Raw genomic sequence first — 27,062 nt, 5'->3', positions numbered from 1 at the left:
GTCTGTGTGACAGAACACTAGATTAAAGAGTCAGGTATTTACCATTTCTGAATTGGAACCATTGTGCAACTTCATAGCTTTTTCCTGCACGTTTCCTATAACAGCATCTGCACAGAGAGCAAGGGATATAAGGACCACACCTGCAAAGAAAAGGGGGAAAAACAGTATTAATTAATAAGACAAATGCCACTCTCCACTCGCCCTGTAGCGATAGGTGTAGTGTAAGATGCTAACTCAAACAATTTTCACTGTGCTTATACTGGTTTAGACCTTAAGTTCTAGAAGGCAGGAATTGTCTTATTTTACACAGATCAGCACCATAGTGCACCAAATCCTGATATAGGCATCTGGGCTCTCATGCACTACAAATAAGTAATAATGATTAAACTTTAAGATCAAATTAATGCTGAATATTATTTATATAAAATAGGTATGTCCTGTTGGAAAGAAAATAAAAAGCAAAAGCAGTATATTTAACAAACACAAAAAAGGAAAAACACAGAAATACTGACAAAACGACAAAACAACAAAAGCAAGAGGAATCACAGTGAAAAGTTTTCAGTTTTCTGAACTACTTTATTTGCCTAGATGCTGTTCAGGTACAAGATGAATGTACGCCTTTATGTATATGCTGCACTACTTGGCCACAATAAACTCACTGCATGGCAGGTAATGTTATCAGCTTAACAATAACAAAAATGAATAACTCTTTATCCATCACAAGTCAATTAATTTCTAAACTTTGATTCTTTCACTATTTTACCAACCAGTATCTCTGCCATTCCAAGAGTTAGGATTAACGCTGAATACTGTATGAAAACATGTTGGAATCCCAGCTTTGATAAAAGTATAACATTAAATTAATTAGCAGCACACAAGATGTCAAAAGTTAGTAATGTCCATTTTCTATTTTGTTTCTTATACCATGACCACCATAATTGAATGGTGAGAGCAAAAACAGGAAATAAGTAGGTTAATCAGCATGACATTACTTAAGATTTCATATTTCACTGGTAGAGATTTTGTTGGACTAGTACAAATACTTTAAGGAAGGAATAAATTTTTCCTATCAGAAAGAGAAATGATTGATCCTTGGGACTGTTTGAATTGGAGAACCTTTTAAGTCCCTAATTTCCTTAAATTTAGTTATAAAGTTGCCTCCATGCTACAATTTTGGGCCTATTCCATTTTCTAACCACCAGGAAGCAAGCAGAGGGGGAAGAATCTATAATCTATTCAATCAGGTATCTAGGGGCACTGTTACAACAATGGCATTGTATATGCCAAAAAAGACTTCATATTCTGCAGCAGAAGCCAGAACAGGAGTAATAAGCCTGTAGAAACACCTGATGCCTGAGTGAAATGCATTGATGGAAAAACAGGCCCTATGGGACTTCATTAGTGTGTTTATAACTTGTGGGGGTGAGTGTGTGTGTGTGGGGGGGTGAGGGTGTGTGTGTATTTTTTTTGTTTTTGTTTTTTTTTAAATAAAAAGCACTCTTTTCTCCCTTAGTGAGAGGAGCACATAGTAGCTGGTCAAGGAAGTTTTGAGTCAGTTGTATTTCCTACATTTTTACATCACACCCATTATATGACTTTTAAACTATACTTTTTCACATACTGTATCAATCTGTAGCTTGAATCCATTACAATGCCAATATGGGTGTACCAGTATAAAATAAGATAATGCACATAAACCAGTTTAATCTCATAATTTGATAGTTTTATTTAAAGGCACAAAAATCCAATCCATACTACTGACAGAATCTGAAAAAAGTTTTCTTAAAAAACACCAAACCCAAAACAACACAAAGGGCCTGATTTTGATTTCACTTTACATCAATATAAATCAGCAATAACTCCACTGAAATCAATGATGGTAAACGGTAAGATCTGAACCTGGTCCAAAGGCTTAAGACCTAGCAGGGCAAACATAATTTGAATCAAATGGACCATTTCCTTTGTACTTCACAGATTCGGGGGGCCAGGGGAGATTTTGCACACACCATTTTAAAAAAAATTCTTTGCTATATTAAGATAGTGCAAAGTTTTAGTCCACACAAAGTTTCTAAACCACACACCTTGCATTTAAGAAAAAACACACTTGCTTCCAAAATGGGTTATTTAAAGTTAATGAATAACTAACAAAATTACCTTCAAATTCAAATGCTTTATAATGTATTTTAAAAGTCCACACTACAGGTGATTAGCAGAACACACTAAAGTTACTCAGCCAAACACCATTAATTAAGCTCTGGGCTAAACTGTGTCTCCCATTGCAGATGTAGGCTTGAGGGGATGCGTGTGCAGGAAATTTGTATCCCATATTCCTTCCATGCAGGGACCAACCATGATAAGGTTCCCATCACTGGAGTGTGGATAGATAGTACTGCCAGTAGAGTGGCCAGAGGAGGAAGAGTTTGTTGCACAGACGTATCATGATGTGCCGCTTCCATGCATCCTCCCAGCCAGTCACTCTAGATATTAGGCCTTTAAAAGGCATGATACTTCCAAGCGCTACTCAGTCAGACAATGCCAAAGCCATTACTGAGCCCTAAATATGAATTCTACTTTTAAAAAATATTTCCTTCCTTGGTACAAGACTGCACTGGGAAAAGTAAACGTCTGTTTCCTTTGCCAACATCTTTAGTACACGAATGGAACACTGCGTGAGGTATGTTTCATTAAGTCTATTTGCTGCTTTTGTACAGCAATGCTGATCCTGGACTCCACTGCTATTCAAGAGCCTTAAATCTAATTTACAAAATTCTGATGGCACAATACGGGCAAAATTGTTCATCCAGCTGATGCTTTAAATCCACTCAGGTTTTATGTTTGTAACATTCATATCAGACAGCAAAGATTACTTGTTCCGTTTAACCTCTCAGCATAGTTTTGCTTCCTTAGGCAAAACTGTGACATGTAAATAGATTTGCCCTTGACAATGTGCACGTTTAAAGAATTTTGATTAAATCATGAATGTAAAAAGAAAAGCTCCATATCAAAATCTTACTAGTTTGTGTGTAAATGCTTCTAAAAAATGCATTATTATAAACCACTATAAAGGAGGAAATGTGACATTATTTAGTGACTAGCAACTTGGTGAAGTGATAAGACAATGAATTCTTAGGAATTTGTCATTTTAAAGTTACACTGTAGAGTAAAAAGTTAACATTGTTTTGAGAAAAGAAAAAGAGTACTTGTGGCACCTGAGAGACTAACCAATTTATTTGAGCATAAGCTTTCGTGAGCTACAGCTCACTTCATGAAAGCTTATGCTCAAATAAATTGGTTAGTCTCTCAGGTGCCACAAGTACTCTTTCTTTTTGCGAATACAGACTAACACGGCTGTTACTCTGAAACCTGTCATTGTTTTGAATGCCTCAAGAAGCTTAAGTCTATAGTTCACTTTTCTTTTCACTCTGATCTGCATACACTTCAAATGTCAATATATATTCTGTTTCATAGAGGCACCATTACTATGCTTTTCTTCTGTTTGCTGTCCCTTTGCAGAGAAAAAAATTACATAAAATTATTAAAGGACAAGGTACATCAAACTACATAGTGAGAAAATTCTTAGGTTAATTCCACTGGCTTCAGTCGAGTTACTCTTGATTTATACTGGTGTAATGTCAGAAGTAAGCCCACTTTTTAGGAAATATACTAAGCTGCCTCCTACCGCCATCATTCAGCTAAAATAAAATAAAATATATCCAGCTTCTAAACTGCAGAAGCCCCAATTCAGACTAGATTCTATGACCTGGACAGATACAGAATGGGAGGAAGGTGCAGAGAGGTAACTTGCTCAACTTACACAGCAGGTAAACAATAGAGCAGGAAAGAACTCCGACCCAGTCTTCTGAAAGAAGACTCTCTTTTGAGCCCCAGTCCTGTGCCCTAACCCTTCAAACCTGTCTTTCTTTATCCTTTTGTATCTTATGTGTCAAGATAGATCTTTGGTTGAAATGGGTCCTAAATGCCTTAAAAAGGAAAAAAGCAGTGCTGTTTGTTGTCCTATATAGATAATACTCAGACTACATACAGAAGATGTACTTGCATCAAATTACTGAAGGTGTTAGGACCAACATGGTCCTCAGTCCTTCAGTTTGTAGAAAGATATTTTCACACAAATTTAAAAATAAAAATCTGACATTTTAAAATCTGATTTTAAAGAACGTCATTTAAAAATAGCTTTTAACCATTAAAAACCTCAGTAAGAACGTATGCCTAGATGTGTTTTTCCTGGGATATACTTATTTGGTGGGTGCCAAAAAGAACATACCCACATGTTGTACTCCAAATACATGTCTCTTTGTTCAACTACACATCTAGTCTCTTGTTCCACTATGTACATGTATACAGTAGATCCTATAATTTAGATAGGTAGCAAGTCATTTTTTCCAGTTGTAATACCACTAAAGTGACAAGCATTATAAAGCCAACATAGCAAAACAATGACAAGACTAAATAAACATCTGAGTTTAGACATCACTACTATTTGAGCACCACTCAACACTAGATGGATAACATTTCTGAAAAGGAAAGGTTTCTTCCCTAAAAAAGGGCTCATTTTGTTTAAGGATCAATCAAAGCTAGAATGAATGAAGGTCCCACAATGAATTGACAAACAATTACTATGTCTCATCTGAATCTCTTGAAATAAAAACAGCTTCAATATGGACAGCTCTAAATTTCTACATTGTACATACATGTTACTATTACATTAACTCCAGTGCCTTATTATATAGCACATAATTCATGGTTACTGCATGAAACAACTTGAAATTGCACGATGTGGGCATTAAGTATGTGTAACACCAAACAATCTTGCACTAAAATTGTTTTAATGTCACTGGTAAATTAGTAAAATATGAAGCAGTGTGTTTACATAACCCTAAGAACATATGTGCAGTTCCACTGTGAGGTATGCTTTCCAGAGGTGTACTCTTTAGAAAGCATATACAGTTTTAAAGTAGCAGCATGTAGAGTAACAGAAAGGCTGACAGACTTGCTGGCCTCAAGGGATTTGAATGGTGATGGATATCAAAGTCTATAGTCCATTCCACTTTAAGATGGAATCTGAAGAGGCCCTACCTTTCTGTTGGAGTTTGCTAATGCTGATTTCAAAGTCTGAAGCCCTGTAATACACCAAGTGCAAACTGAGATGACTGCTTATTCAAATATATACATTCAAGATATTGTAGATGAAGCACTGAATTAAAGTTGACTGTTTCCAGTTAAAGAGCCTTTTTCAGTCACTTATAACTTTATTCAACTTTCAGGTGACATTTTTCCAGTTTGAGTGTCAGTGCAAAAATGGTTAAGCCATTTCTGAGTAAGAACGTAATGAAAATAAGTAAATTTGTCTTTATTTAAAAAAACTGGCTTTTTTGGACAGTTCTAGTACCTCTGGGGAAAGAGGCAGAAACTTGAAATTAGTCCCAAGGTTAGATCTGTTGTACTTTTTGGTGGGCCAGTGAAAGTTCCTTTTGATTTCACTAATTTATAAAAAATGAATGCATAGTGATCTTTTTCCTTTTTAATTTTAGATAGGAATTTATGAAGTATCACATCAGTTAAAATATCTTCTGCTATTTCTAACTTACATGAAGAAATTGTATGTCAAGAACACTAGTTCTCACTGAGGACTAATTCTATAGCAAATATGAGGTAAAGAAAAAAGTTAGTTACCAGCTGCAAGAAATAAGTCTGAAAAAGTTAAAACAAAAAACAAAAAACCACCACTTTTTATTCTATTTAAAGTATTTCAAATGGAATTTTATGAAACATCTCAAGATATATTTACTTTTGCACTGAGATCCACCAGAGATATTTCAGCTCCAAGGGTAATATCTGGGGAAGTTTTAAGTGCTTGAGAACTAAAGCTTAGAATGATAGTGTCTCTTTTATTATAACTGTAGTGCTGCTGGTAAAATGATAACAAAATTTACCTTTTTACTATGACATTCCAAGGCAGTACCACCAAAGGCTCCCGCTTTTATGCAATGCTCATTCTAGGCAACATAAGAATGATTAAACCATAAAGTAAAATAAATGCTGCTTTACCTGTCAAGTTGAAATTTGGTGCGATTGTGCTGTCAGCTAAAGTAAACCATATTAGGCCAAGACTCATACACATTGCAGCAGACACGTCTGCAATATTATAACGTTTTCCTATACAAAAATACAAACAAAAAAATAAGGCCATGTAATAGTCTTAATTTTAACTCCCCTTTATTAAGGAGGGAATGGCAGACAAAGGAAAAAAAACTCCCATTCAGTACGCCACCAAAACATATGGACCTAATGTTCTCCCTCCCAATATTTGAGTAGAAGGCCCGGCTGCAACTCTCCACAATAGCAGTTCTCAAAAACTTTTTCATAGTACATACCACATCTCCACAGAGAAATCTTGTGAGCAATAGCTGTTACCATTCACAATGGTACAGGCCACATCTCCTCCCCTAAAGTGACTATACACCTCTTTGGCAACTACAGCAATTATTTACACGGAAAAGTAGATTTACATTAAAGATAACTAAAATACATCTGTAACATCACAGAGGAAACAAGGAGAGCCAGTACCATTTAGTCAGCCAGTTATCTGTAGAACATCAGCGAAGGCTCAGCAGACCAGTTTGGGAACTGTTGGTCTAGAACTTAGCAATGCAGCCAGCTGTATTTTGGGGGGTCCTGAGAATGTGATTTGAATAACATATTCCATTGCTTCCCAAGGAGTTGTGTGCACCATATAAGCGGCCAGAAATAACTGTTTAACACGTACATTTTAAACTATGTTCTCAGCTTTCAAGAACCTAGCACTATATAATCCAAAGGCACTATACAAATATTACCTACAGAGACCTGAAAGCTCCAAATTTAAATGACAAGAGGATTTAATTGTGAGACAGACCTGAGTTGTTAGTTGCACACACATTTACTTTTTAGTATAAATTTGCATATTTGATTTTCTTCTTTAAACTGGCTTCTTATTGCTTCAGTCTCAATACTGAAAAGTGTAATATTCCACTGTAACTACAAGACAGAACTACAGTAATAGGAATACTACATTCTGGGCTCAGTTCTGTAGTCCTTTGCCATGTGGAGAATCTTAGGGTACGTTTACACTGTGAGTGCCAGCAAATGTCAGGGCCTGGGTCGACAGATTCGGGTTCGCATAACAGCATTAAAAATAGCCATGCAGAAACTCTCCCCCGTTCTCCCAAGGCTTCAGAGCCTGAGCCACAACATCTACACAGCTCTTTCAGTGCCACAGTGTGAGCCCGAATCTGTTTGACTCAGGCTCACTGGCGCTTGCTGTACAGATGTACCCTTACTGACTTTGAGTAGCAACAAATCTACAGGTACAAGTGAGAATTTTTCATAATATATATTATAAGGATTATCAAAATATTGAAATATGCTATGTATTTTATTTACATGCTCAGAGTTATGAGCTTCAGTCAGATTCACCATCCCTCTTCTGGTATATCAAGCATTAGATACAATTTTAGAGGTAATCCTATATTCTCTGAGCAACCCAAACCAGAGCTGGTTGGGAATTTCATTTTTTGGGAGGTCAAAATTGTTGATTTGTTGAAACCGAAACTTTCTGTGGGAAAAGTTCTCTTTTGACAAATTTCCCATTTCAAATGATTTTTTTAAATTTGTCAAAATATCCTATTTAGGCATTTTCAACATGAGAAGTTCTGGGTTTTTTGGGTTCAAAATTACATTGTTTAGAAACTTAAGTTAATTTATAGTAAAACCTTTTGTTTAAAAAGGTCAATACTGAAAAAAACAGTTTTGATACAAGCTACATTTTATGGGCAGTTTCTGCCCTGCCCCGCCTCTACCCAAACTGTTTCCTGGCCAGCTCTACCCAAAACTTCCATTAAGTCAATGGAATACAGGATTTGGCCCTTATGTGGTTATCTTCTAATAAGAACATTTAATAGTAAGAACAGTGCATACCTTGTATAAAGACTCCTCCTATCATAACGGGAATCAGTTTACAGCACTTAAAGATGACTTGAGTAGGATAATTCAGATATCCAAGGGAGGTATTTGATAAACCCATAGTCCCTACAGTTAGAAAGGCTATTATCATGTAGGTTTTCCCTGGGATTCTGCAAAATATAAATGTATGAATCTTGGTATTATAAGCATATTGTATTTTTAATAGGTGAGACTTTCATACTGGGAGAAGCTAGAAGAAAGTGTACACTAATAATAGAACTGGTTGAAAAAATGGGTCAAACTTTCACTAAAATTTCATCTCCAACAGTTTTTATAGTAATTGTTAATTTCAGTGAAATTTTCCATTTTCAACTGGGTCTAATGAATAATGCTTTAGTCTTTTATAGTGCCTTCTATTTAAGGATTACAAAGCATATCACAACTGTTACAGGACTTAACTCAACATTACCCATCAAGAATTATCCCTATTTCACAGAAAGGAAATAGTCACAAAGGAGTTAAGTGACTTATAAAAGAACACACCGGAAGCTGGGAACAATACCATATCTCCTGAATCTGTTTGTTCTTAACCACCTTTCTCTCATGACTGTATAACAGTTCTTCTTGCAGCCACCTCCATTTTTAGTTGTTTGTAACTTTTTGAAATCTGTTTGACTATGAATTTCTTTGTGAAGTTTAAACTAAACACTTTCCCATTTCTGTATGTGCAGAAAATGGGGGAAAAATACATATCCTCTGTTTACAAAGTAATTCTGGTGCCTTTTTATAACTCTGGAGAAATGGATGAAGACAAAGTTGAGATTTGGCCTTGAAATACCCTAACTGAGAAGTGCCTTTGAGTATCGTGGTGAATACTGCTTTTGATGTGGCGCGTTATCACCTGCTGACAATTACACTTTGCACATGTACATTTTAAACCATTATAGCACTAAGTTTGAAGTGAGCACCAAAGGCCATGCTGCACAAACACATGCAGCTAACTTTACTGAATTTTTTGTATGCAGCTACGGGGAGCAGTGAATAAAGAGTGGTCTTGCTGGAACCCTTGCCTTATTCACAATACATTCTGTACCATAGTTATAAGAATATTTCACCAGTTTTTACAGGTGGTTACTTTTTTGTCAAATATATTGTCTCTTTAAAAATAAGCTTAACAAATTAACAGTTCTGTGTAACCTGATAAATCTGACTTCATTTTAGAAATAGATTTTCTATAATTTAGAATGTCAGCATGTAAAATATAATGCATGTTTAACTGAAAAGTATACCATGAACACAAATTTAATATATTGGATCTCAGCTGAGGATCACTATTGGTGGGAAAAATTGGGGAGGAAAATAACTCCTGTTTAATTTTAAAAGTCAAAAAGCGGACTGTTCTGAGATGTGAGAGAGAGTGTGTGTGTAAGTGAGAAATATATGGAGACTCTGGTTGTATACTACAGAACCCAAAGAATTCTGAAGGGGGAAAAAAGAGCAAAATTTGGAAGAGGATTTATTTTTAAATATTCTCTTTAAAAAAAAAGTTAGTAAATATTTTCCTAAACAACTATAAAGAAAATACAATTGTCCTAATAAAGAGTTATTGTGCCAAATTTGGATACTCAGTTCAGCCAGAAAAGTGTGAAACAGATTTCAGTCCTGCTTTAAGTGCAAATCTGAACATAACTAACTATGGAGTCACTATCAATACTTCCATAAATTATATTTAATAAATTATTGTAAGTGTGTGTAATGCACTTCTGAAAAAAATGAAATGAATCTGAAAAGTACAATAAAAAAAAAGGTAAGCTAAGTGAAAGGGACTAGCCTAAACAGCTGCATCTCCAACCAACTTCAAAATTCCCAAGATCCTGATCCCATAGAAACTTACGCATCTGCTTAGCTTTAAGCACTGTGTGTTCTCCCACTGACTTCAATAGGAATACTTACAGTTCTTTAAATTAAGCATGTGCATGTCCATACTTTCTTGCAGCATCAAGGCCTAAACCTGAAACACTAGCCTTCTGCTTACATAGTACAGTGCATACAATATAATACTAGTGTACTTGTTCTGCAACCTCTGAAATAAATGTATGTAGCACAATAATATAGTATATTAACCTGGACACTTAAATATGTAGCATCATATCCTGATAGTCATTAACATGGGAGTGTCAATTTAAAAGGTACCTAACAAAGCATCAAGAATACCTAAAACTTTTCAACTTGTGTGTGTATATATATAATTTTTTTAAGTCAACCACTGGTGCTAGCGTTCCATTTCACTATTACAACAGAAGTCAGGCATAATAAACAGGAACAAAGGACACAAGTATATGGTTGAAAACAAACAGTGATGTATATCTTCAATTGCAAATCCACTCATCAAATCATACTACATTTTATCTTATCACTATCCATACAAATCTACTCAATTATCTGTGAAATAACAGCAATATTCATACACAAATTATGGAAGTCAGATTTATCAAACTGATTGCCTCATGCTAGGTTAAATGTGTAAAAGGATATATCACTTACCGTCTCCTTTTATCCTGAATAAGCTGCAGTTCTATTAGTCCAAAAATGGAATAAAACCCAAATTGCACTAAAGTAAGGTACCAACCAAAGGGCTTAAAGCCCTCCACTGAAAATATCAGTTCCTATAAAAACAAAAAACACACACATACCAACTGTTAAATCAAAACTTAATTAGCAGACCTATTTTCTCAATGTGAAAATGCAATTCTCATGCTTTTAAGTTGCAAAGCAATAAGTAGAGAGTACACGCAGTATACATAACTTAGAAGTATTAGAGAGGCAGCATTTAAAGACTGAAAAAAGAAGGCCACATTTATTGCTGGTGTAATTCCTCTGAATTAAAGTGATTCATCAGTGATTGGCATTTGGCCCATAAACATTCATCTCAAATTAGAGAGGGCTTTGTGTCTGCTTTTAACTTGGTTTTCAATTCATTTTACTCATTTTACTTCATTTGACTGTTTCTAGACAGCACTCTCAAATGACCCATAAAAGATTAAGTACAAATTGTTAACATTAACTTATTTAAAAGACAAATTTACTGGTAATTCTAATTTCTTAGGAATCTACAGGCATTTAAAACAAGGGAGTCATTTGTTATGGAAAAACATACACACTGTCTAAAGAATTATGCAGATGTATCCATTTTAGCCAGAGCTGGCAGCAAGACTGATACCTTCCATTATAAGGCCCTGTTTTCAATTACTAATAACTTCGCCAAGTTTAACTATTTGGGCTGCAACTTTCCATGTCAGGTGTTTCTTCAGACCATTTAAGTTTCAGCAGACGTTCTCCCATTATCTATGAGAATAAGGTTGGGAAAAATGTTTTGCCAATGTTTTAAAAAAAATAAAAAATTCTACTGTTATTTTGGTGAGAAGCTCTAGCACCTTCACACTTTGGAGCAGGAATTAAAAATATGCAGTCAGAGTTTAAAGCCAGGAGGAACCACTAGATCATCAGTCTGACCTAGAGTATATCACAGGCCATCTACACCATCCCCAGCACCCGCACACTAAATCCAACAACTGAAATGAGACCAAACTATTATAGCCTATAAAAGGCTAGACTACTATGTGCCACAGACAGAAAACAGGAGGGCAAAGGAGCACAAGTGCTTGAGAACCCCATAATGGCAGGGAAATTAAGTAAGCTATAGGAGATAATCCTGGCAAGTAACCCAAACCCCCACACTGCAAGGGACAGCAAGAGACCCCTAAAGTCACTGCCAATCTGACCTGGGGAAAAATTCCTTCCCAACCCCACATATGGCAACCAGTTAGACCCTGAGCATATGAACAAGAACCAGCCAGGCAAGCACTTGAGAGAGAATGGTTGGTGTCACCTCAGAGCCCAGTCTCAGCTTGCCCAATGTCCTATCTCCAGCTGTAGCCATTCCTGATGCTTCAGAGGAAGGAGATTTAAAAAACAAACAAAACCCCTCCTCCCAGGAGTCAGGTTGGCAGATGGAAGACAGGAGCAGAAAGGTATGTAACCACTAGAGAACATTCACCTACAGAAGCGGGAACAAAACCCAGGATACAGGAGTCCTAAAATTCCTCTGCCGTTTAGAAAACAGCTGTGAAGCCCACTAGCACACCATGCATCTCATCCCCCTCTAGTGAATGTGCAGAAAGGATAACAGCCTACTAATAGTTAGCTGAAGTGGCAGAAGTCCATACTGTAGACCTAAAGATTTCAACCCTGATGATGACACATGTGGTCATTATGGTCCCATACAATGTAACTTTTGTTTTTTCAGTTTGTTTTTGTAAAAACTTAGAAAAATCACATACAACTGTTAAGAAAATTAAAGATGCAAAGTCATGCACTCAAAAGATAAGTAAAGAAAATAATTAAGGTAGCACAAGCATCCTTAATTAGGTCCTCTTTTGTAGATGCATTATGATTATAGTTTTTAATTATATGGTCATGTACTATTTTTTCCCTAACTTCAGTGTTAGACTTTGATCTTAATGTTCTTTTAATGTAGTTTTTTTAAAAGGTATAGATTAGGACAGATTTTTAGACCAATCAAGCTACACATTGCTGAATATTGTTCAACAAAAGAAACAGAGGTACTAGCATAAAACATAAATACAGAATTTACCTGTAAATATCCATAGATTAGATAAAACATAAAAACTCCAGAAACACAAATAAAAAACTGAGTGGGTTTGTTAAATTTGCTGAGATTCATGCCAAGAACGATTATGTCATCTACTGATTTGATATGAGGTGACATGGCTTGCGATTTGGAAGGTACGCTGATCGAAATATATTTCCTTGAGGAGTTGAATTTCAGATCCATGTTTCCTAGTTTGCTGCATTCAGTGTCAATGGAATCTTCTCCTTTTTCTTCCTCTCTCTTTTTGTGTCCTTTGTTTGGAAGCTGAAAGAAATCAAAAAAGTGAGAGAGGCCACTTGAGTATGGAATTCCAAAATTAAAACAAAAAGAAAAGGAGTACTTGTGGCACCTTAGAGGCTAACACATTTATTTGAGCATAAGTTTTCGTGAGCTACAGCTCACTTCATCGGATGCATTCAATTTCCACTGAATGCATCCAACGAAGTGAGCTGTAGCTCACGAAAGCTTATGCTCAAATAAATGTGTTAGCCTCTAAGGTGCCACAAGTACTCCTTTTCTTTTTGCGAATACAGACTAACATGGCTGCTACTCTGAAACCCAAAATTAAAACAGTATACAAATATGAAACTTAATGAAATTGCTTCAGACAAAAAATTGCACATGGAAACATTTTACAACTCAATTTCAAAACTTAATGGGAATTCCTAAAAATCACAATAGTGCAGTACATGTGTCTCCCCTATGATACTACTGCCTGCATAACAGATCTAATGCAAGAGGTAGAATCAATGATAACATTATGGCACTAGTGCTAAGAATTAGTGCATGAGTACTTTATACAGAGGCTTGGTCTACACTTACAAATGCTGTTGGCACACCCCTGACCAATGTAGCTATGCTGACACAGCTGTGCCTACACTGGGGATTATGTTGACGGAAGAATGCTTCCCTTGACCTAGCTACTGTCATTTGGGGAGGTGGTGTTTCAGCACTGACAAAAAAACCCTTTTGTCACTGTAGGTTGTGTCTCCACTATGGGGCTTTGTTAGTATAGCCTTCATAGTTCAGACATACACAGAGATGGAAAATCTGATCTGGACAAATATTAAGCCTGACTTTTTATTAGTATATTTTACTTTTCTGAAACATATAAAAAGTTAAATACCCTTTAAAATCCTTCAAAAATAGTTTGCTTAAAGTGGGGATCAATCCTTCTACTGCAGGGGTGGACAAACTTTTCAGCCCAAGGGCCACATGTGGGTGGGGAAATTGCATGCACGGCCATGAATGTAGGGCTGGGACAGGAAGCAGGGTGTGGGAGTGGGGTGCAGTGTGCAGGAAGGGGCTCAGGGCAAGGGGTTGGGGTTCAGGGTGTACAAGGGGTCTCAGGGCAGGAGGTTGGGGTGGGGTGCGGGAGGGGGTGGGGTGTGGCAGGGGGCTCAGGGCAGGGGGTTCGGTGCAGGAGGGGTTCGGGGTGTGGGCTCCAGCCTGGAGCCGCTTACCTGGAGTGGCTCCGGGGTGGCAGCGGCATGCAGCGGGGCTAAGACAGGCTCCCTGCCTGCCCTGACCCTGCGCTCCGCTGCTCCTGGAAGTGGCCCTGCAGCGCCGGGGGAGGACAGGGCAGAGGGTTCCCTGTGCTGCCCTCGCTTGCGGGTTCCTCCCTTGAAGCTCCCCTTGGCCACAGTTCCCCGTTCCTGGCCAATGGGAGCTGCGGGGGGTGGTGCTTGCAGGCAAGTGCAGCGCGTGGAGCCCTCTGCCCCTGCCTCCCACAGGGGCTGCAGGGACATGGTGCCAGCCGCTTCTAGTGGCGGCGCGGGGCCTTCGACTCCACGGGGTGGCAAGCCCCATGGGCCGGATCCAAAGCCCTGACGGGCCGGATCCGGCCCATGGGCTGTAGTTTGCCCACCCCTGTTCTACTGCCTACAGAAAGCAATGCTGCACAAATCTGTCACATCAGTGTCACAGTGCTATGGTTAAGCAGTCAGCACAGGGCCAAACCCAGCCCTCTTATACCAATGTTCACAGGCATGAAAACAGAATATGCTGTCATGGGATGATCCCATTACTGTGATCACACTGAAAGTACTGGTGCAGAGGTACTATGATTATGGCCAGCCTACTTTATTTGCATGGCAAGGTGCACCACACTCAACACATCCATTTCTATATGCAGAGCCTAACTGTGAAACTGGAAAGAATCTTCCCCTCTACCCTTTGCTTCTAACTCTCACTTTTGCTTGAGATTACCTGTTAATGTTCAGGAAAAAGGGTGTGCAGACTAGGAAAAAAAACCTTAGTGACTGTCCAGGAACAATCAAGGTCTCAAATATGGTCACATGACAAGAATATGGTGGTCCCAAAGTTTTATAACCACTATCAGTCACATGCATTCATCTCCAATTGTAGGATGAGGCATAACTGGATGAGTACAGCCAAAGAGAAGGAATTTAGCAGAGTATGGGCGTGGGCAGGCAAATCATCCATTTCTTCACTTCAGTGAAATATGTGATAACTGATGTTTGAGGCTAATTTTGCATTTTTTGGTCTCAAGCTAACTCCACTGGTCAATTGCTGCTCCTAGTCAATTGCTGTACTTTTTAAGTGCAGGTCAACAGCTAGTTCAGCCCAGGGTCAGTAATTACATTTTTATTGATCTAAACTGGTGTTTTGGTTATTCCAGCCCAACGGTATTTTTTCTCACCAGAGTATCTACCAAAACTCATCTTCCCAGTGCTCCTTTATGGCAATCATTTATCCTGCTAAAGGAAACTGAATGAGACTCCCTCCAGGAGTCAGTCAATGCTGCTCATTTAACTACACAGACCAATAATTAATGAGTTATGAGAGGTACTACCTTCACCAGAAGAGGAATAGTGTGCTATATAGTAGTACTCAGTCTAAACTTCATGCCCAGGCAGCAATTTAATGTGAAGGCATTTATAAACTAATATTCACTGCCACTGTCTTTGTTAGCCTCTTTTTGTCAATCTCTCTTGCTTCCCACTCCCTCCCCCATGACACCAGTACAGTATAACAAGCCTTGTGGATAAGGGGAAAGTGGTAGATGTTGTAGTCTAAGGCCTTTCTGCAGTAAGGAGCAGCGGCCATTAGCTAAAAGTAAGGAGTCATGTTCCCCCTAAATGACACCAAAACAATGTAATATCAGGTTGTTAAGAAAGAGTTCTAGCCCTAGGGAAGTATAGCAGAAACAGTGACCAGATAAACAGAAAGACATTACGATGTTTAAAGGAAAACTTTGCAAGATAACACTGTCTGGCAGAACCTCTTATCAGCAGTTTCAGTTGGGAAATCTATACTTCCCTTTTGTTTGACCTTTAATTGGTTCTGTCCTTTGTTTGTTGCATAACTGATTTAGCAAAATTTAAATTGACTCTAGTATGTAAAAGGTAGTGTATTAAGACTAGTGAAGAACATTATTTCGTAATACTTTAGTTTAAATGATAGGTCCTGTTTATCTATACCTCAACCAAAGTTTGACTATATAAACTGGGCTCCAAGAAGAAATTCTTTGGAACCTAATTCCAGGACACAGCCCAAGATCAAAGCTGCCAAAACTCAATACCCTGCACAACCATTCTGTGCAAGTTGGAGCCACAGACTATCCGATTCCGACTGACCAGCAGGAAGAGATCGCCTGCTTTATCAGGAGTGGTGACCATTGTATGCTTGGTGTGTGTGTTCTGTTGATCAAGTGCTAATAAATTCAAGTTAAGAATTTACTGTGTAAAGGCTCTTTTAGCTGAGAAAAGGTCCGGCCAACCTGAAGACGGTTATGCCCTGAGCCCACGGAAGGGTAGGAGTGGGTGCCCTAGATTGTGCGGGTAACAATGTGAGATATCTCAACTTTAGTATGGCTTATGATACTGTCTCATATGACCTTATAAACAAACTAGGGAAATATAGCCTAGATGAATCTATTATCAGGTGGGTACACAAATGCTTGGAAAACTATTCAGAGTAGTTATTAATGGTTCAGTCAAGCTGGAAGGGCATATTGAGTGGGGTCCTGCAGGGATCAGTCCTCTGTCTGGTTCTATGCAATATCTTCACAAATGATTTGGATTATGGCAGAGAGTACACGTATAAAATCTGCAGATGATACCAAGTGGTGAGGGGATGCAAGCACTTCAGGGGACAGGATTAGAATTCAAAATGATCTTGACAAACTGGAGAAATGGTCTGAAATATATAGGATGAAATTCAATAAGGACAAATGCAAAATACTACACTTAAGAAGGAATACTCATTTACAAAATGGGAAATGATTGCCTAGGAAGGAGCACTGCAGAAAAGGATCTTGGGGATTAAAGTGGATCACAAACTGAATGAGTCACCAATGTAATACCATTAAGCTAAAACAAACAAACAAACAACATTCTGGGATGCATTAGCAGGAATTCTGTAAGAAAGACATAAGCAGTAATTCTTCCACTCTACTCAGCATTGATAACTGGAGTATTGGGTCCAGTTCTGGGCAACACTCTTCAGGAAAGATGTGGATGAATTGGAGGAAGTCCAGAGGGGAGCAATAAGAATGATTCAAAGTCAAGAAAACGTGACCTACAAGAAAATATTGAAAAATTGGGTTTTAGTCTGGAAACAAGAATACTGAGGTGGGAGGTAACAGTCTTCAAGTATGTACAAGGTTATTATAAACAGGAGGGTAACTATTATTCTTATCCATGAAGGACAGGAAAAGAAGTAATGGGCTTAAATTGAAAAAAAGGAGATTTAGGTTAGACATTAGGAAAAACTTCTTAACTGTAAGGGTAGTTAAGCATTGGAACAAATTACAAAGAGCAGGGGTTCTCAAACTGTGGGTTGGGACCCCAAAGCGGGTCACAACCCTGTTTTAATGGGGTCACCAGGGCTGGTGTGAGACTTGCTGGGGCCCGGGGCCAAAGCCCGAGCCCTACCACCTGGGGCTGAAGCCAAGCCAAGGGCTTCAGCCCTGGGTGGTGGGGCTCAGGTTACAGGCCCCCTGCTTGGGCTGAAGACCTGAGCTTCGGCTTTATCCCCCCAGCCCCTGCATAGGGTGGTGAGGCTTGAGCTTTAGCCCCCTCCACCCAGGGTGGCAGTGCTCATGCGGGCTGAGGCATCGGTCTCGCCTCCTGGGGTTGTACAGTAATTTTTGTTGTCAGAAGGTAGTCGCAGTGCAATGATGTTTGACAACTGCGGACCTAGAGGTTGTGGAACCTCTGTCACTCGAGGTCTTTACAAACAGGTTAGACAAACACCTGTTAGGGATGGTTTAGATAATAATTAGTCCTACCTCAGTGTATGAACTGGACTAGATGACCTATTGAGATCTCTTCCAGTCCTACATTTCTATAGATTCCATACGTGTACATTGCTCTTTCCCAGCAAGAGCAGCAGCTGCCAAACTAATCCCACCTAGTTTCATTTCCCTGCCCAAACTGGACCACAGAGGATGTGATATGTCCAGACAGAGCCAGGATACTAGACTAGTTCAAGGAGTCCAATTTTCAATTTGTCTCTTTTCCTTAAGTCTCTCAGCGAACAGTAGTGGACTGCATAAATGTCTACTTTTGTACAGAAAGCTTCCTGTCTGGCCCAATCCAAACAGAGTTATGACTAATCACACTTACTGCTGCTATTCAGGCATGTGCTGCACGATGTTAAAGAGTACTAGAACAAGCATGATTTTGCCTTAAAGAATTTCAGAGGTGCAGGGGACCATAAGAAAGACTATTTTCTGCAAATCTCATGCTAGCTATGATGTTTCTAACAATACAGAAACTACATCCTTTACTGCTTTAGATATTAACAGCAATTGCACTAGCAGAGAAACAGAACCCTGAAATTAGGTCACAAAAAGGAAATAGAAGAGGAGCTGTTTTTAAAATATTTTATTTTCTAATAATTTAAGGCAATATGTATTCTGTTACTGAGTTTTGGATTTAAAGATTAAAATACTACTTTAAAACAACAAACTTTCACGAAGGATACCAGAGTTACAGTGAAAAAGCGTTTGTTCCACTCACATACAGTATTTAAAAGAAGATTGTGTAAAATTCCCTTTTCTGTGTTAAATTATTTGCTTGAGAACATGTTATCATAAAGGAATATTCTACAGTGCCTAACACTAAAATGAGAAACAGTAAATGCAGTAAATATTTGAAACAAATTCTCTACCAAATACTATTATTATAGACAACGGGACTCTTCTGAAATATATTTCTCTAAAAACATGCACAGCAACTGTTTTTCTAAGCAAAATATCAGAGGTGTCATTCTTCATCATTTACTCAAAATACTCAAAGTAACTGATCCACCTTATGTACTAATGAGCAACAGAACTGCAATTTTACAAATGCCACTTATAAACTTAAGAGGTGCTTACTTCTGGGGGAAATCTGCACCACTGCGTGCATGCAGAATTTATGTCCCCGGCAGAATTCTTTGCTTCTCTACAGAAAAATGACTTCTGACAGGGAAGCAAAGGAAAGCCCCAAGAACAATCATGCACCCCTCCTCAGCAGCACAGGAGTGTTGTTTTGGACGCCTAGCACAGGTGATGGAGAAGTAAATCACTGCAGGGGGAGGGGGAGGGCGAGAGGAGGCCCCCAGATGGGGATGCCACGGCTGCTGGCTTTTACCCTGTGCTAGGCTCAGCTGCTAGTCCCAACTGCACTGGGAAGGATGGGACTTCCTCTTCCCCTGCAAGAATTGGTCGGGGCCAGGAGAAACCTCTCCCTGCTGAAGAAAGCTCTGTTCCCCACCCCTACTTTCTGCCCCCATTGCTCCTCAGCTGCGGAGGGAAGGGTCACTGTACAGGGAGCTGCTCCCCCCTGCCCACTCCCTGTGCATCCGGACTCCCACCCCATCAAGTCTCACCCCCTCCCCCTGAATCCTGACCCCCATGCCAGCACCCAGACCACTAAGCCTCCTGCACCCAGATACCCCCACCCCACTGAGCCTCAACCAGCTGCACCCAGACCCTCACACCCTGACCCTCCTTACTGAGCCCAAACCACCTTCACCTGGACCCCCTCACAGAGTCCCATTCCTGCTGCACCTGGAACCTGCAACAAGCCCCTGAGCATCCAGATCCCCCCCATAGATCTACCCCCACCCCTCACACCCAGATTGTCCCACACAGAACCCTCCCATCCCACACCTGTATTTTCCCCCATCGCCTCCACACTTAGATCCTGCCAGGCTGAGCCTGCTTGCCCCACACCTGGATCAGGGCTAGACACGCATGTGAGACTGTGTTCCTCTCTTTCACTATCTTGGTGCACCCGGCACAGAGGGGCAGGACCAACCCTTGGGCTGTGTCAGGGTCTGGTGCAGCCACACCATTAAGTCCGTGTCCTGGGAGTGGAGGGTGGTCTCCTACCTCTGTGGAGGCCTGTGTTCCCTATTGCCATGCTGGAGCCTCCACATTTATTGTAAAATAAAATACGCAGAATTTTAAAATACTGTCCGCAGAATTTTTATTTTTTTGGCACAGAATTCTCTCCGGAGTAAAAGCTTTCCCAAACTACATGTTTAACATTTCATTTTTTGACTCTTAATTTTATTTAACAGGTTTCAGAGTAACAGCCGTGTTAGTCTGTATTCGCAAAAAGAAAAGGAGTACTTGTGGCACTTTAGAGACTAACCAATTTATCTGAGCATAAGCTTTCGTGAGCTACAGCTCACCTTGATTATCATACACATTGTAAGGAGAGTGATCACTTTAGGTAAGCTATTACCAGCAGGAGAGTGGGCTGGGGGAGAGAAAACCTTTTGTAGTGATAAACACCCATTTTTTCATGGTTTGTGTGTATAAAAACATCTTCTGTATTTTCCACAGTATGCATCCGATGAACTGAGCTGTAGCTCACAAAAGCTTATGCTCAAATAAATTAATTTTATTTAAAATGACTGAAATGCTTCCTCTTGCACAAATGGTTTGCTAAAATAAAATATCCTCAGGAAAGTTTTTGCCAGAAGCAAAGCTGAGCTAAACCTTCTAAAAATAAGAGACCTTAAACTAAGCTCCAGCGCATAATTAACATTAGCAACTGTAGTTAGAGAGAACCACATGTCTGGAGCACCTATTGAAAATAAAAATCAATATAGAAATGATGTTTCTTTTCCTATATCTATGCAGGCAGGGGGGCCAGAAGACATTTATCATCTTCTCTGTGTCTTGGTGGATCAGAGGGAGGGGCAGCATACCATTTTTGAAAGTGTCTACCTTAGAGAGACAGTAGCGACACAAGGTGGGTGAGGTAATCTCTCTTATTGGACCATCTTCTGTTTACTCTTTTGGTCCCTTCTGACCCTATGATTCTGTTGGTGAGAAAGAAAAGCTTTTAAGCCACTCAGAGCTCTTCTTCACGTCCAGGTTCAAGAGCTCCGTGTGGCTCAAAAGCTTCTCTTTCTCACCAACAGAATTCTGTCCAACACAAGACATACCTCACCCACCTTGTCTCTCTAAAATCCTGGGACCAACATGACTACAACACCATTAAAAGGACACTATCAACTTGACAGTTAGGCTATGTCTACACTACCACTTATGACGCTCAGGTGTGCGAATATACCACCCCCTTGAACAACATAAATTACATGAGCATAAATGCTAGCGTACACAGCGCTTTGTCAGCAGGTGAGCCACCCCCACGGACACAGCTACTGCTGCTCGCTGGGGGTGGATTAAGTATGTCAAGGGGGGAGCTCTCTCTCCCCCATTGGCATAGAGCAGCTACACAGGAGAGATCTTACTGTGCTCAAGCTGCATAGGTACAACTGTAAGGTCTCTAGTGTAGACATAGCTGTAGTCCAATATAGAAAAAAACCTCAAAAGCAGTTTCAATTAATATACCTGCCCCTCACTCCCCTCCTGTCTGTGTATGTTTTAAGTCACAGGTTCCTCATTCTTCAAAGTGTTCTTTTCCCTCCCTGGTTGCTATGTGAAAGATGGTTACAGCGCAGACGAAACGGCCCGACTTTACAGGGGAAACACTGAAACTCATATGCAAAGTGGAGTCAAATCCAGAAAGGACCCAAGGAAACCAAAAACACTTATTGCCTCCAATTTCTTTTAGTTCTCGGACGTGGGGGGCGGTACTTGTGGCTCACGAGTAGATGAAGCCTTTACAGAGGCGGTGCAACGCCTGGACCGAGAGACCCCCCCCGCCAGGGCCAGCCCAGCTCAGCCCCCCCAGCAGTAAGCTCAGTAATTTGGTGGGAGGTGTCACCTGGGGACGCTGCTGCTGCGGGGACCCGACGCGGGGAGGCCCAAGGGCCCCGCCCAGGGAGACGCGCCCGCCCTCTTGGGGACCCGGAGCCGGCCACGTCTCATTGCGCAGGGGCTCGTCCCGCCCGGCGCTCCGAGGGGGCTGGGGGGGGGCAACTGCCCAGCGGACCCACCCCCCCCAGGCGGGGCCGCACCCCTTCCCCAGCCGCGTCTCACCGCTCAGGGCCCCCAGCGCGCGGCTGCGGCCCACGCCACCTCCCGGGAAGCAGCCTGGCCCCGCCCACGCCCCGGTGGGGGGGAGGGGGCAGTACCTGCTCGCGCCCCGGCAGAGGGGGCGGGGGCGGCGGCGGCGGCTGCTCTCGTCTTCCTCCGCCTGCCGCCGCTCTCCCCTCGGCGCCGAAAATGGCGGGGGATGGGAATGGGGGGGGGTGTGCGCGCGCCGAGCGCATCGAGCCAATGAGATCCGTCTGCTCGGCGCTCTCCTGCCGGGACTGGGCCCCGTGTCATTGTCCCCGCCCCGGCCGGCGCAGGGGAGAGCAGCCCCCCCCACCCCTCCCCCGCACACAGGGGGACTCTCCCCTTACGGGAAACCCTCCCGCAGAGGAGCCCCGCGCACAGGGGAGCCCCCACAGAGGAAACCCCCCTCCGGGAGAGGAGATCCCCGTCTAGGAAACCCCCCCAGGACAGGAGACCACCGCACACATACAGGGGCCCCCATATAGGAACCCCTCCAGAACAGGAGACCCCTCACCCCATCTAGGGACACCCCATCCAAGAGAGAGGACCTATATGGGAACACCCCCTAGAAGAGCAGACCCTTACACCTGGGGGGAACCCCAGACAGGAACCCCCAAGAGAGGTGACCTCACAAATGGGGGAACCCCCATATAGGAACACCCACCAGGTAAGGAGACCCCCTCCCACACGCACACACACATATGGCGGGGGAGTGCCCTAGCACTGTACCTGGACACACAGCCTCGTGTCTGGCTGTGCCGCACAGTGTTATCTGTGCATAGAGTGATCAGACAGCAAGTGTGAAAAATCGGGACAAAGGGTGGGGGGCAATAGGTGCCTATATAAGATAAAGTCCCAAATATTGGGACTGTCCCTATAAAATTGGGACATCTGGTCACCCTACCTGTGCAGGACCCTCAGACCTTTGCTCTGGCTGTGCCTCCACACGCAGGTAAGGCTCCTCCCCCCCCCCCCTCCCCTTTGTCTGGACTAGGGAGGCAAGGGGTGGTTCATTTGTTTTTCAACTGAGATCCACCTCCTTGTATAATCCCAGCACAGGTTCAGTTTAATGTAGGAGCCAAGGTGAATATATATGGTGGGAAGGCCTAGGGTTTACCGCACCCAGTTAGGTAATTGAGTTTAAAAACACCAGTCTTACAAACCACTAATTATATGAACCATTCTTCCAAACTGCAGGGGAGGATGGGGAATATCCCATAACTAGAGGCGCCGACTCCATGGGTGCTCTGGGGCTGGAGCACCCATGGGGAAAAATTAGTGGGTACTCTTCACCCACCAGCAGCCAAGCTCCCCTCCTCGCCCCACCTCAGCCTCCTCCCCGAGCGTGCCAGGTCCACGCTCCTCCGCCTACCTCCCAGCTCTTGCTGCTGCAAAACAGCTGTCTCGCGGCATAACAAGCTCCCTGAGGGAGGGAGGAGGAGCAGGAACGTGGCGCACTCGGGAGGAGATGGGGAAGAGGCAGGGCCCGGGCAGGGATTTGGGGAAGGAGTTGAATAGGGGCAGGGAGGGGGCGGAGTTGGGGTGGGGACTTTGGGGAAGGGGTTGGAATGGGGGCAGGGCAGGGCAAGAGGGGGCGGGGTCAAGCCTATGCCCATAACAAAAGCGATGTTGATGAGAAACATGTTCACAGCCCTTTACCTCCTGATTCCTTCAGTACATCAGAAATTGCTTCGCAGTATTGTGCAGGATGAGAATTTTGCAAAGCTGGGTACTGTACTGCAAGTTCTGCACTGTACCTATTGTAATTTTCATTTTATGAATTTCGTGATCCCCAATTAGTTCATAAAATAAAGTAGTGGTTCTCAAAGTTTTGTACTGGTGACCCCTTTCACATAGCAAACCTCTGAGTGCGACCCCCCCCCTTATCAATTAAAAACACTTGTTTATATATTTAACACCATTATAAACGCTGGAGGCAAAGTGGGGTTTGGGGTGGAGACTGATAGCTTGCAAACCCTCATGCAATAACCTCGTGACCCCCTGGGTGGTCCAGACTCCCAGTTTGAGAACCCCTGAAATAGAGGGTCTGCTGTAAAACTACCATTACATCCATGTTTCCTTCTCTAGACTAGGATTTTACTATAGCTATTGTAAAACCTCCCTTTTCTGGCAAAGACATACCCCTAGCATAGGTGCAGAGTAACATCTTCAGCTCAATTCTAGCATACAAGATAAGCAGCTGTTAACCCTGCACCTATCGTAGAAAAAAGGTCTAGTTTAAGCTCAGATTTTGCTAGCACTTTAGCTAAAACCTGCCTAATTTTAGCTACTTTTCCTAGAAAGAAAAGGTGGGTGAGGTGTAATATCTTTTATTGGATCATCTTCTGCTGGTCAAAGACAAGCTTTCAAGCTCCCTGGAACTCTTCAGGTCACCAACAGAAGTTAATCCAATAAAAGATATTACCTCATCCACCTTCTCTCTCTCATATCCTGAGACCAACATGGCTACAACATTGCAGAAAAAGTCAAGACAGCCACGCTCATTAGTTGAGAGGTGTTGCTGGAGGAGGAAAGAAGCCTCAGATGTGGCTTTTTAAAGCTAATGGGGAATAGATTATATCTCCTGATTGAAATGTTGTATTAACATAAGGTATCACTAGAACAGCTAGTCAACACAGTGAACTCATCTTGTGCCACTTTTCCTCTATTTATCTGGCTTTAAACTGTGAGCTCCTGATGGTGAGAATGGGTCTTCCCTTACTGTGTGTAAATATGCTGTGGATGCCACCAGAAATAAATAATAGCTCTGAGACTCCTACAGAGCTTTGAAGGTAGGATGAGGGAAAATGTTAAGTTACTTATGACCTATCTGCCACAGGCGCTTTTCAGTAAAGTTAAAGCAGTGTTTTGTTATGATTAACTAGATTTTTTTTTCCCCCTTGAGATTTGAATACATTGAAGAGGGGCAGAGGATTCTATTACAGATAATAGATCACCAACATGAGGTTGTTTTTACAAAAGTCACAGGATGTAATTAGCTGTTCAGAGAACATCAGACTTCTCTGCTATTACATGAAACAAAAAACAGTAAAGCAGCACAAACTTTGAAAAGCAGTTTAATGAAGGTACCAAAAGGCAAACGAATGAGCACATACATTTGAGGATACAAAAACAAAAAAAACAACTGATAAATACCTGCTTAGAAGAATTACCTTAGTCACAAAAAAGCAAAACGATATCTAGAAACACTGTCATGGGGAAATATGGATTAGATAGAATTACTTTAAAATTAATACACAAAGTAAATATTAATAATCCATATCAAGATGGGATTCTGCAGGAGGTCTGTGACAATGTGCTATTTTATCTTAAAAACAAACAAGTTTGGTTTTTACTGGCTGAAAGAAAGATGTTGCTAGTTACACAAGAGCTAGTTTAGGCTGAAGTTGTTGAGCTATGCCAAATTTAAAGGATTAGCTCCAGATGCATGCAGGGGGGAAAATGTTCTTATCATCAAGCAAGCCTGTTTTGGGCATAGATTAATAGGAACCAGGGAGTTAAGGAGAATATAAGGTAGTTTGGGTGTTGCTCACGTTAAATACATTTTAATTAATGCTGTCCCCAAGGTTATTAATGCTCCACAGGAGGGAGTCCTAAAAGTTTCATGAAGACAGTATTGGTAACCCTAAGCATTCAAAAAAACATACTAAAATTGACTTGAAAAATCATGAGATTTAAAAATAATAAATTCTGGATTTTTTTATTTGTTTGCTTGTGTTGGAGCATTTAGGGTTTACTTTTTCAAGCTTTTCTCTGCAAGCACTAGGATTTATTTATTTTAATGAAAGGTGAGATTCCCAGTTAAGCTAATTCCAGCAAACTCCCAAAAATCACAAGACTTGTGATAACTTAAGAGAGCTGTTAACATGGTAGAGAGCAAGGAATTACAAAATACATGAATAGGAAATATCCATATAAAGTTATTACTGAATTTGTGTTTAAACAGTGTTTATTAGTAATTGTTTTACAGAGGATCACATAGTCTTCTCCTTTGCCATGGAAAGCTATGCAACATTCGGGTGAAGAAACATCTTCATTTCTCTTTCATCTTAGTTGTTTTTCTGCTTTGGGATTCAAACCTGCACAAACCCTTGCTGGCTAGCCTTAATACAACTAGAATAATCAGTTTTTTAAAAACCAATTTAATGAAAAATGAAAAAATGCAGAGAGACTAATAAGAGTTAAAAAAATCCCTGCATTTGGCAATTTTTTTATGGGATTGTCTCTCTCTCTCTCTCTCTTTTTTTTTTTTTTATAACCCCTTTGGAAGAAACCTGAAACACTCTCGGATCTGTGCTTTGTCCACATTGTTACTTCTTGTGTGCTGATTGCTCTATCAGTTATATGTAGGTATTCTTTGTCTACAGAGTATTTTATGACCTTTTAGCCATAATTGTAAGGTTGGGCACCAAGATGGACTCTCAGTAAGAGAGAGATGTGGACTCTGGGCAAATACTCTTGTAGCCTAGGGCAGTGCTACTCAAAGTGGTGATCTGTGGACTGGTGCTGGTCCGCGAGCCATCATCTGCCGGTCTGCGCACACATTGGGGAAAAAAAATTGCTGGTCCCGCACATCAGATAGCTTGAAAAGCACTGGCCTAGGGGAAGGTTTAGTGACTTCAGCAGTGTGAAAACAGAAGAACTTCCCAAATGCATGGAATGTCTAACAGATGTGCTGATCTGATATAATTAATTTGAGCACATGAGAACTGTTAAGGATTTGCACCAAAGTGCAAGATTGATGAAATTGGGGTATATACTGCTGGAGGTGGAAGCAAAAGCCTTATGGAGGGTTGAAGTACATTATTAAAAGCATTGTAGGTATTATGGAAGTAGAAGAGAGCGCACATGTCTTTCCCCTTTACTTACTTCTATGCTTTTCAGATATTGGGTGGATGTTGTGTGACCGGACTCAACCTAAACTGTTATTAAAGTACTATAATAGTAGTATAGAGGCTTTTGTTTGCTAGTTTAGTA

At 41.0% G+C, this 27,062-nt stretch overlaps 1 protein-coding gene across 8 annotated transcripts in view; it reads right to left on the bottom strand.

The window, feature by feature from the left end:
- SLC35B3 (solute carrier family 35 member B3) overlaps window positions 1-23,017 on the bottom strand; it is a 39,797-nt gene extending 16,780 nt beyond the window's left edge. For 3 of the 8 annotated variants that reach the window (XR_012157333.1, XM_073332079.2, XM_073332082.2), the window contains exons 1-7: window positions 22,139-22,218; window positions 14,840-17,173; window positions 12,614-12,895; window positions 10,504-10,625; window positions 7,975-8,129; window positions 6,067-6,174; window positions 43-140 (exon numbers count right to left, since the gene is read on the bottom strand). Coding sequence is in view for 7 of the 8 variants with exons in the window: in XM_073332079.2 (XP_073188180.1) it covers window positions 43-140; window positions 6,067-6,174; window positions 7,975-8,129; window positions 10,504-10,625; window positions 12,614-12,814 (684 nt within the window). In the remaining variant the exon portion in view is untranslated. The other 5 variants (XM_073332080.2, XM_073332085.2, XM_073332084.2 and 2 more) reach the window with 5 other exon arrangements.
- Window positions 23,018-27,062: the final 4,045 nt, after the last annotated feature.

The sequence above is a fragment of the Lepidochelys kempii genome, chromosome 2 (genome assembly GCF_965140285.1).
Source record: "Lepidochelys kempii isolate rLepKem1 chromosome 2, rLepKem1.hap1, whole genome shotgun sequence".
Taxonomy (NCBI): Eukaryota; Metazoa; Chordata; order Testudines; family Cheloniidae; genus Lepidochelys; species Lepidochelys kempii.
Note: the sequence above shows the minus strand (reverse complement) of the source record. Positions and strands in the feature narration are given on the sequence as shown.